The sequence below is a fragment of the Notamacropus eugenii genome, chromosome 3 (genome assembly GCF_028372415.1).
Source record: "Notamacropus eugenii isolate mMacEug1 chromosome 3, mMacEug1.pri_v2, whole genome shotgun sequence".
NCBI classification, from domain to species: Eukaryota; Metazoa; Chordata; class Mammalia; order Diprotodontia; family Macropodidae; genus Notamacropus; species Notamacropus eugenii.
The window spans coordinates 450252140-450268653 of record NC_092874.1 but is presented as its reverse complement, the minus strand read 5'-3'; the positions used below and the strand labels follow the sequence as shown (position 1 = coordinate 450268653).

The following is a 16514-nucleotide window of genomic DNA, read 5'->3' as shown; positions in this document are numbered from 1 at the left end:
TGTCTCTCTACTGTGCCATCTAGCTGTCTTTATTTGCATTACATTCATGTACCACAATTGGTTCAGCCATACCTCTGGCATGTTGTGTTTGTAGATTTTTGTCTGTCTGTACAGTTAAAGCTGCTATTCATACTCTTCTGCATATGGGTCTTTTCTTGGTGTCATTAAATTTCTTGGGATATAACCTCAGTTAGCAATATCTCAGAAAAAATAGTATGGTATAATGGGTAGTCAAGTCTACAAGTATCAGCTAAGTGCTTATGTGCTCGACACTGTGTTAAGGGGTAGAGATTACAAAGAAAGGAAAAAACAACCTCTGCCCTCAAGAAGCTCATCATCTAAGGATAGAATGCTGAACTTGGACTCAAGAGTAGGATTCAAATTCTGCCAAATTCTGCCTCCACCAAAGTCATTTAAACTTTAGCAGCCTCAGTTTCCTCATCAGTAAAATGAGGATAATCATGCTTATACCTGCTTCACTGGGTTATCGAGGGGCAAATGAAATACTATTGATAAAGTGCTTGGTGAACCTTAAAGTGCCATATGAATTTCAGTTGTTATCAACGACTTAGTAACTTTTTCCTCACATGATTCCAGATTATCTTCTAGAAGAGTCAAATCCATTCATAGGTCCATCAGCAGAGTAGATTACCATTCCCATTCTCCCATAACCTTTCCAACATCACCATTGATGCCAATTTGATGGGCATGAGGTGATACTTCAAAGTTGCCTTAATTTGGTGTCTGTGACTGTAGCAGAGACTTGAAGGAAACCAGAATAAATATCAGGAAAAAAATTGTTTAAACTACTAATAATCACAGATATCAAATTAAAAATTTTTTTTCTGGTATTTATTCTGACTTCCTTCAAGTCTTCCTTAAGTCTCCATCCTCCTTAATCTTAGTGCCTTCCCTCTACTGATTACCTCCAATTAATCTGCATAAATCTTGTTTGTATATAGCTGTTTGCATGTTGTTTCCCCCAGTTGATTGTATGCTCCTTGAGGACAGGAACTGTCTTTTGCCTTTCTTTTTATCCCTCACACTTAGCACAGTGTCTGACACATAATAAGTAGATGCATGATGCTAGTTGACTGACTAACCAGTGCGCATTTCTTCCTTGGGGCATTTGTTCACATGAAATTAGGAGTTCTTAAACTGGGATTTCAGGAGTTCTGTGAACTTGGATGGGAAAAAAATACGTCTTTATTTTCACTAATATTTAACTGGGATTTAGCTTTTCCTTCAATTATTTTATTCTGAGAAGTGATCCATGGGCTTCACCAGACTGTCAGAGGGGTCCATAACCCAAAAAAAGGCTAAGCAAGATGGGCCCTGATATAATTTAAATACTTTCCTGTTGGGGATTAGGTTTATGTCAATTCCCTATAGATTTTATGTGTACTTGTCATCTTAAAATTGAAGTTGTTAAATTACTTTCTTGCACTTTCATAATGAGGTGTCTGGGCAACTCCCCATTTCTTTCCTCCTTAGAGTCACTGTTGTCTGCATCTTCAGAATTTCTCTGAGAGATTTTGGGCCAGCTTCTCCTTGTTGAATTTTAGCCAGAGCTGCTACACTATTTTTCCTTGGAACAGCTTGAAATTCGCTCTTCTCTACAATGGTTCCTATTAGACTATTTCTAGATTTTCTCTTCTCTATCATAAATTCCAGTGTGGAATAGTCACTCCTCAGCTGCCCCCATTCTCTTCCCAAAGTTCTTACCATTTCTGCCCCAGCAAATGGTTCTTAATTGTTAATCAGAATCAAGTCAAGAATATCATTTCCCCTTGTCATCTCTTTTACCTTGTGAAGAATGAAATTATCTTAAGGCAAGTAAAGAATTTATCAGCCCTTTTGCTTTTGGCAGAGAAAAGAAAGTTCCAGTGAATGTTTGGATAATTAAAGCTCTCCATCCTTGTTATAGCATGCCTTCCTGTCTGTTTGTGCCCCAAACTTCTCATCTCCTCCCTCCCCATGCCCAGGTGGTCTCCCATATACGCTAATGACAGTCTTGTTTCTGTTTCTTAAGCCATTGATTCTCATCCAAATATTTTCTATTTGGTACCTGATGTAGTTCCCTGAAATTCCTCACATGAAAATATATATATATATATGTGTATATATATATACACATATATATATATTGTTCATATGCATTGCTATTCTGATCCATAACCTCTTACTTCTACTTCTTTTCCATAAGGTGTAACCATCTTAGGCTGTATTCCATTACTGAATCTCAACCTAACAAGTCTCAATACCTGAATGATGCATATATTTTAGAACATGGCCAGTGTGGAAATTTGCTTGGCTTACATATTTGTTATGAGGGTCTTTTTTTTTTAATTGATAGGAGAAACAGGAAGTAGAGACAAATAAGTACTTGATAATTGAAAAAATTAAAGGAAAACAAAAAATCTCAATACCTGTGAAAATGGATTTTCCTGTTGCCTTTTAAAATTTCTGTTGGTTTGCTTATTTTATTTCTGTTGGTTTATTTCTTTATTTCATTTCTGTTGGTTATCTTTTTGGATTTTGCATCTAGTAAATTACAATACCTTTGTATGTCTATTCTTCATATGCCCTTCTTGCTTTTCTCTTTATCTGTCTCTCTCCTTCTTCCTCACCCCGTCTGTCCTCCCTCTCTCCCTCTCTCTCTGTGCATATTGTACATATATATGTGCATATATACATATTCATATAGTTTTTTCTTTCTCTTTCCCCTTTCAGTTTAAAGCACTGTTTATCAGATTTGCAGTAATTAATTTTTGAACAAGGTCAGTGTGGGATTTGGCCATGCACCTTTGTTGCAAGGCTTTTATTTTTCTTCTTTTCTTTAATTGGGGGAGGGAGAGAGAAGAGGGAAAGAAAATAAATTCTTGTTAATTGAACACAAAATCTTAAAAAAAACTATGCAAAATAAAACAAAAAAGATTTGTAATAGTAATCCTGGGGAATATATTTTTACCATTCTTCATTTGATATACTTCATTTGTGGCCAAGAGCTCATCATTCCTGTTTTTTAACTGTGTTGCAAAATTCCAAATCCCATTCTCACACCTTTTTCTTAATTAGCTAGTCACTCCCCAGATTTGTTTTTCTCTTTTGAATCTTCTATCTTCAATCAGAAGCATTGGTTAAAAAAATACCAAACATGTCCATTATATCCATTCAAAATATGTCTCAGGTTCCTTCTGATGGTATCGCATACTCACCCCATGAATGATAAGAATTGGGTAGTGTTTGTCAGGTTTGCCAATTCTTGGCCAGTTTCTTTGTGGTTAATGCCAGCATGATAAACAATTACCTCAGCTTGGTGACTTAGAGAATAAAAAAAGGGTGGGCTTGGAGTCAGGAAGACCAGAGTTCAAATCCTTGCTTAGCTATTTACCAGTTCTTGGACCTTTGTTGAGTAACTTTATCTCTCTGTGGCTTAGTTTTGTTTTGAAATCTGTAATATGAGGGGGTTGGACTCAGTGGCCCCCAGAGACCCTTCCAAGTCTCATCTGGGAATCGCCAGTCACTATCTCCCATCTCTTCTTCCTCTTCCTCTTCCTCATCCTAGAAGTCAGCTGTAGGTTCAAGCTATTGTTCATTGGTTCCCAAGACACTGAAGAGCTCTGGTAGTCTTTATCAGCAGAGCCTCATCATTAGCACTTAGCTTAAAGTTGTTTTAGCAGCTTCTTTCCTTCCTCCTCTGCTGCAATTTTTTCAACCTGTAACTCCTTTGCTAGGTCAGGTTTCTATTCTCTTTTGCCTGATCTTTCTCTTTCTTTGTCATTTTTACCCAGTGTGGTGGAGTGTTCCTTCTGTTCATTTAGGTAACGTTTTTCATTCCCCTGATAAATAACCTCGAAGGTGGAGAGATCTCTGTTCTCCCCTCCTTTTCTTTTTTTAAACCTTCTGAAAGAGGGAGACTAACCTGAACTTTTTACGTACATTACTGTTACTTGGTGCTTGAAAAACAGATAACTGTAGCCACATTTGCTACAAATCAATGCAAAATTCTCCTGGTTGAAGTATTCATCAATTTGAGAATGACTGAACAGATTATGGTGTGTGACGGTAAGATTTTTTTTCTGTAAAAAATAACAAAAGGGATAGTTTCAGAGAAACCTGGGAAGATTTGTATGAACTTAGGTGGAGTGAAGCAGACAGAACCAGCAGAACAGTTTATTTAATAACAGCATTATAAAACAATCAACAGCTAGCATTCATGTAGTGCTTTACACATCTTTGAAAGATTAAGAACTTGATAAAGTGCTTGGTGATCAATGCACTGACCAGCCATGATTCTAGAGGAATGATAGTGAAGAATGCTTCCTTTAGAGAGGTGATGGTGGGCTCAAGGTGCAGAAGGAGATAGACGTTTTGGACATGGCCAGTGTGGCAAATTGCATTATTTGGCTGTCTATATTTGTTACAAGGTTTGGGATTTTTTGTTTGTTTGTTTTCAAAGAGAGGGGGAGATAGGAAGGAGAGAAAACAAATATTATCAATTGAAAGAAATAAAATAGAGAAAAAATTCTCCTTGTCTTTATGTTGTTTAGTAGTGTCCAACTCTTTGTGACTCCATTTGGGGTTTTCTTGGTAAAGGTACTGGAGTGTTTTGCTATTTCCTTCTCTAGCCCATTTTACAGGTGAGGAAATTGAGGCAAGTAGGTAGTTACGTGACTTGCCCAGGGTCACACAGGTAGTGTCTTATGTTTGTCCATTTTCTAAGAGGGACCATGACATCAGGGAAATGATGTCATGACTTGCAGTTGACTTTGATTTGAATGAGGGAGGGCAGTGCAAGGTTACCAGCTCACTTTCTCCTCCTGAGCCTGGATCCAGTGACCAGATATTCATCAGGATGACTGGAGATGGCCCAGGATGCAATGGGAGATTCTTACCCTTTTAGGCTAAGTCCTTTTGAGGTACTCACTTAAAGTGAGGTAATGCCCTCTGCAAGTGTCTGAGGCCAGATTTGAAATGACTCCAGGGCTGGCAGACTATCCACCATTCCACCTAGCTGCCATTGGCTAAAATACAGATCCTTAGTCATTAGAAATTTTTGTGGCTAACTCTTAGGTTAATCTTGCCATGGCAACCTCCTGGTTTACCTTACTGAAGACATAGTCACTGGAATCTCCTGACAAATCTTATGGCAGTCTTTCCTTCCTTTTCTCACTGGCTTGCTCAACTGCTTTTGATTGACAGTACACAGTTTCTTGCCAAAATTCCCATGCAAACAGAAGGCTGCGTCCAGCTGTTGGCTTTTCAATTATGAGCCATTTCATGGTTCTCCCTCTGTTCTCTCCTCCCCTGCTGAGCATATTTTAGAGGTCCTCTTCCGTCTTGACCATTTTTTTTTTTTTGCTTCTGCTGCTCATTTCAGTTATGGTTCAGCATTTTCTGTAATTCATCACAGTTTTATCCATTTCCCTCAGATTTTTTTGAACAGGAATGCAACATTTGAGTCTGGGACCACGATTATCTTTATTAAGATTCATTCATCTTTGAACTCTTTGTTCTCACAGCAATGAGCTGGAGTTTGATTGGCGTTTACTTTGACCTTTAATTATTCAGTGATCGGAATACCAAGATAGCAGGTTCTGAAATGACTCCTACAGTTGTTTCCTGTCTGTTTCTATTTCATCAAGTTTGTTGTTTGATTTTTGGCACCTGCGATGTCTAGTATCTTCCCACTCAGTTGCTAAAGAATGCCTTCTTGTGGTCTAGTATAAGGCTTCTGAGCAATCTACCCACCTTGACCTCTTTGGTTTACAAATATGAAAACCACATAAATATTTTCAGCTTGTCTCTATTTTCCAATTTAGTTTCCACTGCCTTCCTTTCTGTTGAAATCACCAGTGATCAAGGTACATGTTAACCTTGTTTGGAGAAAATTGTCAACTTCTTTGGAGAATTTCTCTATTTCATTCTTCAGAACAGATGTTAGTATATAAGCTACAATTATCTTTATGTTGGACTCTCTGCTATACTCATGGTAATCACAAGCAATTGTCCCATGAAACATTTCCTATTGTCTCTGTGCCCTTCACTAAACCATATACACCAACTTTTTAAATTTGCCTTTCTGAAGAAGCTCCTTTTAACTGCAGTTTATATTTTCTTATTTCTTTGATGGCTAGAATGTCCCTGAATCACAGAATATGAGAACTAGAAAGGATAGAGCTGGGGGTGTGGGGCTGGGGGTGGTGTGGTGGAGCAGTTTGTTCCAATCTACATCTGACCAAGAAGTCCTTCTCTTATGTCTCCAATAAATGTCTCTAGCATCATCTTGACCTACTCACTGCCTCCCAAGGCAGAAGCTCATTCACTTTTACACAACATTTCTTGTTAAGAAGTTTTTCCTCAAGTCAACCGGAATCTGCCTCTGTAACTTCCTAATTGCTCCTAATTCTTCCCTGGAGCCAAACAGAACACTTTGAATTCATCTTCCCCCTGACAGCCTTTCAAATACTTGATGACAACTCACATCTCCCTCCTTTCCCCCACCCTAAGTCTTGTCTGAGCTAAGATAAATACTCTCCACTTTCCTCAACCAATTCTCATAAGGCATGAACTCAAGACCATTTGCCATGAACTCAAGGTCATTCACCATTCTGCTTGCTTCTCTCTTCTGTGTGGTCTCTGGCTTATCCATGCCCTTCTTAAAAATGGGTTGCCCAGAACTGAACACAACGGGGAGGGAGAGGTCTAACCAGAGGAGAAAGTAGCCAGACTTTCCTCTCCTTATTCCTAGCTTACTGTGCTTCTGTCAATATACAGCCTGAGATATTGTGAGCTCTCTTAGCTACCAAAGCAAATGAGATAATGATGGTAAAGGACATAGCGAACATTAAAGGGAACGTGAACTGTTACTACTGTGGAGAGGTAGCCTGGCCTAATGGATAGAAAACCAGCCTCAGAATCAAGAAGGCCAGGGTTCAAGGACCACCTTTTGGCAAATACTACTTGTATGATCATCAGTTAACCTCTCAGTCCCCCCAGGTTAACTTTCTTGGACTGGATACTTAAACTGGGGTTTATAAACTGGAATGGAGAAAAAAAAAATCACATCTTGATGACAGTCTAATTAGTTTCCTTTGTAATCCTTTGTATTTTATTTTAAAACATGGTTCTGAGAAGGGCTCCCTGACCTTCACCAGACTGCCAGAGGGGCCTATGACCTAAGAAAAGTTAAACCCCCCTGCCCTAAGATGATACTTTAAAAGTATGTGCCAAACTGCAGTTGTTAGGGTTTTTCATCATCATCATCATCATTGTCATCATCATCATCATCCTGTTTTGATTCATCATGATAAGGATTAAGGGCCACTATATGGTCAATGGTTACTAAATTGACATATCAGGAGGATGCAATAGATAACATTTCTTCAGATTTAAGCAGGATTTTTTATAAAGTCTTTCAAGTTATTCTTGTGGGAAAAAATGGAGTGATATGGGGTAGATGATCATATCATTAGAAGAATTTAAAACTGGCCAAATGGCTAGATGCAGATCTGGCTGCATGTCCACTTGGAGGTCTCTAGTAAGGTGGCCCGGGGATCTGCGCTCAGCTCTGGTGTAACACTTTAACCTGTTATGTGGAGCTTCTATTACACTATTATATGAGTACAGATGGCTACCTAAGTCTCTGGGTGAGTCAGGCTCACTGGTAAAGGAAAGAGGGTTGTCTTCATTGTGTATGGACTCATGTGGGAATCCTTTGCACTTTGCATTTTGTTAGGTGACAAGACAGCTTGTTTTATATTTAGGTATTGTTGACTCAAGTCCTTATATAGATGATGATGGGTCTAACTGTTGTTGGTGTTGCTTTCTTTTTTGTGTTTATTTTAGAGACAGGTTTGGAATTTCCAAATTTCCATACTTGGAAACCCTTGGTGGGGGCATGAACCAAAAAGCATCATTTGTAGAGAGCCTCCAAAATCAAACCTATTTTTTGCAAGCCCAGCGCTGGCTTCTAGGCTGTAGGTTACATGTATGCAATTACATGTATACAACTGAAAAATGTTGCTTGTGTTTAGGATTTTTTTTTTCCTTTCAGGTTTTGGCTTTAAGACTTAAGGACTTAAATACGTTTTCAGTCCAAGACAGACATAGCTTGAGTAATGTTGGACAGGGGGCGTTGAAGAGGTGTGAATTTCAGAGTCAATGAAATCTTGAAGGATGATGAGTTTGTGAAGATTGTGAAGTCCAGGAGAGGAGCCAAACATTTGCCTTCAGCTTGGAGCCGTCATTCACCCCTTACCTGCACCCCCTCCCCCCCACTTCACCCTGCCCTCCCCCCCATCCAATCTGAGAGTATTAGTTGAAGGAGGAGCAAAGGAGGGCACCAGTTTGTTACAAGAGGATGTCAGTTCTAGAGAGAGGCAAGAGAATGATCCTATCTAGAAATAATTGTCAATAAAAAACAAAAAGTTTCAATCGACATGCATTTATTAAATGCCTGCTTTGTTCCAGGAACTGTTCCAGGTGCTGGGGACATAGATAAAGAATGAAAGATTCCCTGTTCTCAAGGACTTTATTTTCTATAAGACTTTTTTGCATTTGAACAGTTATTCATCCTCTCCTCTCTTAGTGCCATGGTTTAGAATCTCTAGCTTCCCTAAGAGTACAACTTGCATGTTGTACTCAAGTACACCCTTATTGTACTTATCATATACACCCTTATTGCCCCCCTCTCCACTCCATCCCCAAGTTGTTGGGCAGCTAGATGGTGCAGTGGATAGACAGATAGAGCGCTGGACCTGGAGTCAGGAAGACTTATCTTCCTGAGTTCAAATCTGGCCTCAGATGCTTACTAGCTGTGTGACCCTGAGCAAGTCACTTAAACTTGTTTGCCTCAGTTCCTCATCTGTAAAATGAACTAAAGAAGGAAATGGCAGACACTCCAGTATCTTTACCAAGAAATGGGGTCAAGAAGAGTCAGAAAAACTGAAAAACAACTGAACAACCCCAACCCCTGTTATTAGTGCTGTCTCCCAACTAAAATTTGTATTATTGTTGACATAAATTGACCATAAAGAAGATATATATGTAAAGATACCCTTCCCACTAACCCTCATTCTTTAGCAGGGGCTGGGTTCTGCATAGAATGTAAGGGGTTTTTAACGTGGTAAACACGTCTGTGGAATTGTTTTCTCTTTGTTTTCTTTTTAAAAAGTATTATAAGGGAGGTGGGAAAGATATGAATAAAATCTGGACTATGTAAAAATAATATATTCATTAAAATCTTTTTAAAATTTATATACATTTTTAATTTTAAAAATCAATTTATATTTAAATTTAAAATATAGCTATATAAATTCAATTATATTTAAATATTTTTAAAATACACACACATACCTCCTGGATGAAGATAAGCTCCCTGATGGTGATAATTGTTTCATTTTTGTCTCATTCCAGTCTTTATTACTAAAACACCCATGACATCAGTGGTATTTGCCTTGTCTATAAAAGACCTTTCATATTTTTATTTACACACAGACTTTACAGTTTAGCAGTAAAAAGTGAATAGTGTGTTTTATAATGATATTTTTATCCCTCTTTTTTTTAATGGCTCATTCCCCAAGGTGATTTTAAAGGATGTGGACTCACTTCTCTATGTAGACACAGATGTTCTCTTCCTTCGACCCATTGATGACATTTGGAGCCTTCTCAAGCAATTTAATTCTACCCAGCTTGCAGCCATGGCCCCTGAGCATGAGATCCCCAAGATCGGATGGTACAGTCGTTTTGCTCGTCACCCTTACTATGGAATGACTGGAGTCAATTCAGGAGTGATGCTAATGAATTTAACTCGAATAAGAAATACACAGTTCAAGGTAAGATAATCTAGCATTATAAACAAAAACTCTCCTACCACCCCCTGTCCCCCCAAAAATCACTTTTTAGGAAATTGGATTGACTTTCATATTTCTACAGTGGCATTTCCTTGGATGAATAATGTATTAGTTCCATGAGCTGGGTAAGGGTGTTGGGTGAAGAAAGGAGCCTTATTGCTTGAATTTGCAGTCTGTGCTGTTACTGAGTTAAGAGCATAATCATTGTTGTTATTCAGAAATATCAGGGTTCATTTTTAAAACCTTTAGTCATACTTGATTAGAGGCAGTGCAGCATGGTGGACAGTGCTGGGCCTGGAGTTGGGAAATTTGTGGTTGAAATATTGATTCTGACACTAGCTTGGTGACCCTGGGCAAGTCATTTAACCTTTCCTTCACTCAGTGCCCTAGTACTGTGCACGATGGCAGAGATGGATTATGATCTGTGGTTGGGTTGGTGAAGGAAATTTCCGCAATGGAGGTTTTTCTGCTCTCCAAGATCACAGATAATAGCAACAATAATAACACTGGTCATTTGCACAGAGCTTTGAGGTTTGCAAAGTGTTTCACATGGATCATCTCATGTACAACAGCCTGGGATGTAGGAACTATAGATATTTTCCCCTTTTTACAGATAGAGGAACTGAGGCATGGAGGTAATGGACTAGATCTTTAATGTATTCAAAAATTTAATTTAGGACTAGAATCTTGTTTCTTTGAATCAGATTGCTCCAGCTGCAGGTTCTCAAGAGTTCAGCAAGAAATGACTATGTTTCTTCTGTTTCTATTTTAATTTTTTGTATTACCATTTTTAATGTCAAGAGCTATCTTTGTAATGGAAAACAGATTATGATTAAGAGAAGCCATGGGCCATGATATAACAGTAGCATCTGCTATGACTGCTGACATAAGACCCAGTAAAGTTTTCATTGTTTCTTCTGTAAAACCCCCCTCCTCATGGGCCAGTTTTGTATCATGTGCTGAGGTTAACAGAGCTCTTATCTTTGTGATATGGATTTCTTTGACTATCTCATGAATAAATTCTCTCAAATTCCCAGGGGAAAAAATACATAGGATTACAAAGGAAACCAACTATACTGAATTACAGTTATTGAAATATCTTTAAATACTGAGACACCTTGGTGGCACAGTGGACAGAGCACTGGAAATGGAGTCAAAAAGACTCGAGTTCAGATCGTGCCTCAGACACTCACTAACTGTGTGATCCTGGGCAAGTCATTAACCTCTCAGTTTTCTCTTCGGTAAAATGGAGATATGAACACCACCTACTTCACAGGGTTGTTGTGAGAACCAAAAGGAATTAACATTTAGGATCTTTTGCAACTTTAAAATGCCGTGTAAATGCTTATTATTTTTGTCATTTTTTTAAAAAAGACAAGTTAATGGACTCTAGAATAAGAACCCCTAGATAAGAAGAATCTCTGCAGTACTGTATTTATCTCATATCCTTTAAGACATGAAAATGACCCCTCTATATTTTCTGTTAATAGGGGAGACCTTTGATCCATCATTCCTGTGCTTTTTCTCACCTACAGAATAGCATGATTCCAACGGGCTTGGCTTGGGAGGACATGCTGTACCCTCTGTACCAGAAGTACAAGAATTACATCACGTGGGGAGACCAGGATTTACTGAATATTATTTTTTATTTTAACCCAGGTAGGTCACCCATTGGGAAGGCTGTGTGTGTAGGAGGATTCCCACATGAACCCCAAAGAGCACATTCCAAAGCTTGGCTCCATCGCTGAATAGGTCAGATTGTACACAGTGGCAGTCTGTGTATCCCTGGCAAATGTCACTTCTCCCTCCTTCTTTCCCCTTACCCCCAACCAGTGTAGGCGTGTCCTTGTTCCTGCCAGCACAAAAGGCAAAATACTGAAGAATCCATTGCTGGACTAATTTTTGAGATAATCTCTTTCCAAATATGTAACACTTTACATACAGGAATTTTACTTAAAATTGATTTGGATTACAAACCAAATTTATAGAAATGCTGGGTTGATGGGATTTGATTCTTGGGATTTTTGAGTCTATAAATTCCTATAAACAAAGTGTTTGTTTGTTTAAAGACTGGGTGCCCCTTTTCACCCAAGATGGAAAGACAGGGACCACTAGTAGGGCAGATCCGACTTCTGAGTGGCAAGGAAGCTTTGACTTGCTCTGTTTCTGACCTAAGCAGGTTTGCCCCTTCTTAGGAAACTTCAGTGAGCCTCCCTGGAACTCATTGTATTACTGATGGACTTACTGCAGACACCCAATCCTCATAGTTCACTTAAAGATCCACCAACATCAGCATCCCCAGTAACTGGGTTTATAGGCATGTGTCATCATGGCTGGTCTCATTTAGAATTTTAAAAAACCCACAATAAAAAACCTAGTAGAGAAACCAAATCTAATTCTGTGCTTTCACACAGCTTTCACGCAGGTGCAGGCCTTATTGCCTCCCTCCTGGACTACTGCAATAGCCTTTGGGTAGGTCTCCCTCACTCAAATCCCCCTCCTCCAATCCGTGTCATCCCCTTACTCATTGAACTCCAACGGTTCCCTATGACCTCCAACATCAAATATAAATTCCTTTATTGGGCATTTAAACCTCTTTGTAACTTAGGGAGACATTAAACATAAGACTCTTCATAACTCATTAAAACTCTTCTTTACTTAATAAATTTTTACTTCTCCTCTTACACGAACCTTCTTGCTATTCCTTGAAAAAAATACTGTCTCCAACTCTACCTTTTCATGGCCTGTCCCCTCTCCCTCCATGTCGTAGGATTCCCCTTCCCTGTCTTGGCCTCTTGACTTTCCTGACCTCCTTAAAGTCTCTGTTCAAATACCATCATCTCAAGAGGACTTCCCCTTTCCCCCTTAGTGCCTTCTTCCTCAGATTACCCTGAGTGTAAACTTGCTTGTATGTGGTTATTTGCCTATTCTTTCCTTTATTAGTAAGTGAACTTCTTGAAGTCAGAAGACATCTCTTTGCCTCCGTATCCTCAGCGAGTGTCTACCCCAGTGCTTCTCACATAAGCACTTAGTAAATGCTTGTAGTCTGGATTCTGGACTCAGAAATTCTGACCATTAGAATTAGATGCATATAGAGGGATGGAAAGCTTATCACATGTGCACAAAAAGTGCTGAACCAGCTGAAAATAATAATTGTAAAAACCCATATTTATACAAACTTAGTAATCATCGACAAAAATGACCCAGTAGACATATGTAATGAGGAATAATGAAACCCTCAGCACTTAAAGCAGAAAAAAACAGTTTAGAAACAAAGAAAAAAAATGCAATTGTTCCAGATCCCCTTCTAAGTCTATCTGAACTTTTGTTATTTTGGGCTTTTAAAAAAACAAACAAAAATGAGATAATGTTTCCTAAGGTTAAATGTAAAGTCCTAACTTTGGGCTCCAAAAAATTAATGGTGTTTTATTTGTAGGTACATGCTATGTGTTCAATACCAGTTAAAAGTGATATGTGATAATCAAAAAAACTAATGTGGTTTTAGGCTACATTAAAAATGTGTACATAGCAAGGGAGGTGAGATTTCTGCTGCATTTGAGACATCTGGATGGTGCAGTGGCTACGACGTGGTCTTGGGCATCAGGAACAGCCCACCTCAACTCCTTTCTCACATACCTTTGTGATCCAGGACAGATCTTTTGACTCAGTTTCTTCATCTGTAAAATGGAGAAAATAATACACCTTCCTTTCTGGGTTGTTGTAAGGCTCCAATGAGATAATATATGTAGGATGCTTTGTAAACCTGAAAAGGCCATATAAATGCTAGCTTTTATTGTTGGTAGAGAGGGAGTGCAGCAGATAGTGCCTGGTGTCTGGAGTCAGGAAGACCTGAGTTCAAGTGTGGTTTCAGACACATTAGCTCTATGGCCCTGGGCAAGTCACTTAACCTCTGTGGACCTGAGTTTCTTCAATTATAAAATAGAGATGATAACAACACCTTCCTCCCAGTGTAGTTGTGAGGATCAAATGAGATAATATTTATTAAATATTTGTGCACAATACCTGGCACATAGAGCAGTTCATTTCTTTATATGAACCTACCAATTATGTATGTGTATCTGTACATACATGTGTGTATATATGCATAGATACATATGTGTGTGTATATAAAGCACATTTATTCTTTTTCCTTCCCTTCCCTTCCACCTTTCTCATTATTATCTGGCTCAGGTCAGACCACGTCTGAAGTGTCATGTCCAGTTTGGGATGCCATAGTTTAGAAGGGACATTAATAAATTGGAGCATCTCCACAGGATGTGTAACTGGTTTAGTAAAGAGAAACTAGAAATTTACGAGTGCCATGCCCTGATTGGTGAAGGAATCCCCTACATCCCCAAGTTCATTAATAATGAAAACATATCCAAGCCAAGTTCTATAAGAAGATGGACTCACATGAGGACTGATTGTGGGATCCAGGAATGTTTAGTCTAGATAAGGGAAAAGTTAAGGGTGCGGGCATGAGAGTGGCATTCAGACATTTAAGAGGTTGTCAGGTTAAAGAGAATTAACCTTTCTCTGTTTGGCCCTGGAGGGCAGTGCTAGGTCTAGTGTATGAACCTGACAAGAAGACAGTTTGGGGTTAGATAAGGACCAAACCAAAAATGGAGTGGCTGCCTCAGGGCAGAGGGTCCTCTTTTCCTGAGGGGTCTTCTGGCTGAGACTGGAGAAGCCTTTCTCAGGGGTGTTATAAATGGGATTCATGCAGTGTGTGGGAGGAGAAAAGTTCCTTCCTTCCCTGTAATCCATGGTTTTCTGATCATCCACTTTCCCCCCTCATCATCTAGGGCAAAAGAATGCACAAGGCAAAGAGAACTCTTTATTTGCATTCAAGACAATGCTTTGAGAAAATGAAAACAATTAGAATTTTAGGATGCAAGTTATTATCAGATTCACACATGAAGCTAATGAATTTTCCTTCCCTTTGTTTTACTCACATCTGCTAAGTGAGCCCCTAATCTTTATTTAGTATCAGCATCAGCATGTGTATACGCACGCACACACACACACACACACATTTTCTCTTTCAGAAAGCTCTGTTTACCAAGAACCACTTTTTCCAGTTTCATTTTTGAAAGTTTGGGTTCTATAGCCTCTGTTTTATGTTAGTATCCTTGGGCCAGAAAATATACTTTATCCAGATGATCAGTGCCCCTTGGAGTAAAACTCTAGGATGACTTTATCTTAGTTGACTTCAGAAGAATGCAAAATCCTCTAAGCCAGATAGGCAATCTGATATACAGCTTTTTGGAAGTGTTCGTACTTTTAACTCAATTAAGTGGTAAAGTCCTTGAGGTCAGGGAATGTCTTTTGCCTCTTTTGGGGGAGGGGGTATCTCCAAAGATTATCACTGGTCCTGGCACATAGTAGGTGCTTAATAAATGTTTACTGAATGAATAAATTTGGGTGTAGATTAGGGATGCCTTCCCCACTTAGGAGGGTGTGCTTTTAAAGCCTGACTAGGACTAGAGATTTAAGAGCTGGAAGACCCTCATAAATCTTCTAATTCAGTTCCCTAAATTTTACAGATAGAGTGAACCCAGAGAGGTTAAATAATTTGCGCAAGGTCACGTGACTGAATGACTGAGCCTGCATTCAATTCAACGAAATTCAATAAGCGTTTGTTAATTATTATTTTATGTCAAGCCATGGGAATGCAATGACAAAAACCAGAATACTTCCTCTCCTCAAAGAGCTTTCATTCTGCCAGCAGATCAAACCACATGTGACCAGATAAATACAAAATATTGGGAAAGTAGACACAGCATGATTAATATAGAGAAGACGAGAGAGAATGAATGGGAGCAAGGAGGAGAATCAGCTAGAGACATTGTGTAGGAGGCAACACCCACAAGACTGAGCAAGGCTGGAGAGAAGGGATTCCAGGCATGGACGTTGCCTCCACAAAGGCGGGGCAGTGGAAGATGGGATGTTAGTTATGTGTGGGGAAACAGAAAGTAAGTGGGTTTGGAGGAAATGTGGAATGCAAGAGGGACAGTCTTGTGTAATTGGTAGGAAACAAAATCAGTTGGAGCCAGATGGTGAAGGGTGTTAAACACCAATCTGTATTTTATTCTCGAGAATGTAGGGAATCATTGACTTCTTGAACAGGCGAGTGTCATGATGAAACCTGAACTAATTTTCCATTTAGGGAATTCACTTCAATTCAGTAAACATTTATTAAGCACCTACTATGTGCCAAGCCCTGGGGATACAAAAAGAAGCAAAAGACAGTCCCTGTCCTCAAGGAGCTTACAATGTAGTAGGGGAGACAACATACAGACAAATAGATACAAAGCAAATCTTGTATAGGAGAAATAAAGAATGATTAAAAGAGAGAAAACCCTGGAATTAAGAGGGGTTAGAGACTTAAAGGAGTTTCAGTTGGGACTTAAAGGAGGCCAGGGAGGTCTTGGCCTCAGTTTCTTCATGTTATAAAATGAGGTGTTGGAATAGCTGACCTCTGAGGTCCTTTAGTGACTTACTGAGAACTCCAGGGGAGTTAGTATTCTGCTGATAATTCTCCACAGAAATTTCTTTGTCACAAGGTATGAGATTGTTGGCTTGACAGTCATCTGAAGACAGTTCAGAACAGTGGAGATGAACTTCTTGCTGGGGTCTCTGTCACTATTAGAATGG

General features: G+C 39.1%; 1 protein-coding gene across 1 annotated transcript in view; it reads left to right on the top strand.

Annotated features, from left to right (window-relative positions):
• The window catches only part of GXYLT2 (glucoside xylosyltransferase 2), a 67652-nt gene that overhangs the window by 35587 nt on the left and 15551 nt on the right, over positions 1-16514 (top strand). The window contains exons 4-5 of the mRNA XM_072598660.1: positions 9588-9839; positions 11393-11516. Coding sequence (XP_072454761.1) covers positions 9588-9839; positions 11393-11516 — 376 coding nt within the window. The remainder of the gene's footprint in view (positions 1-9587; positions 9840-11392; positions 11517-16514) is intronic.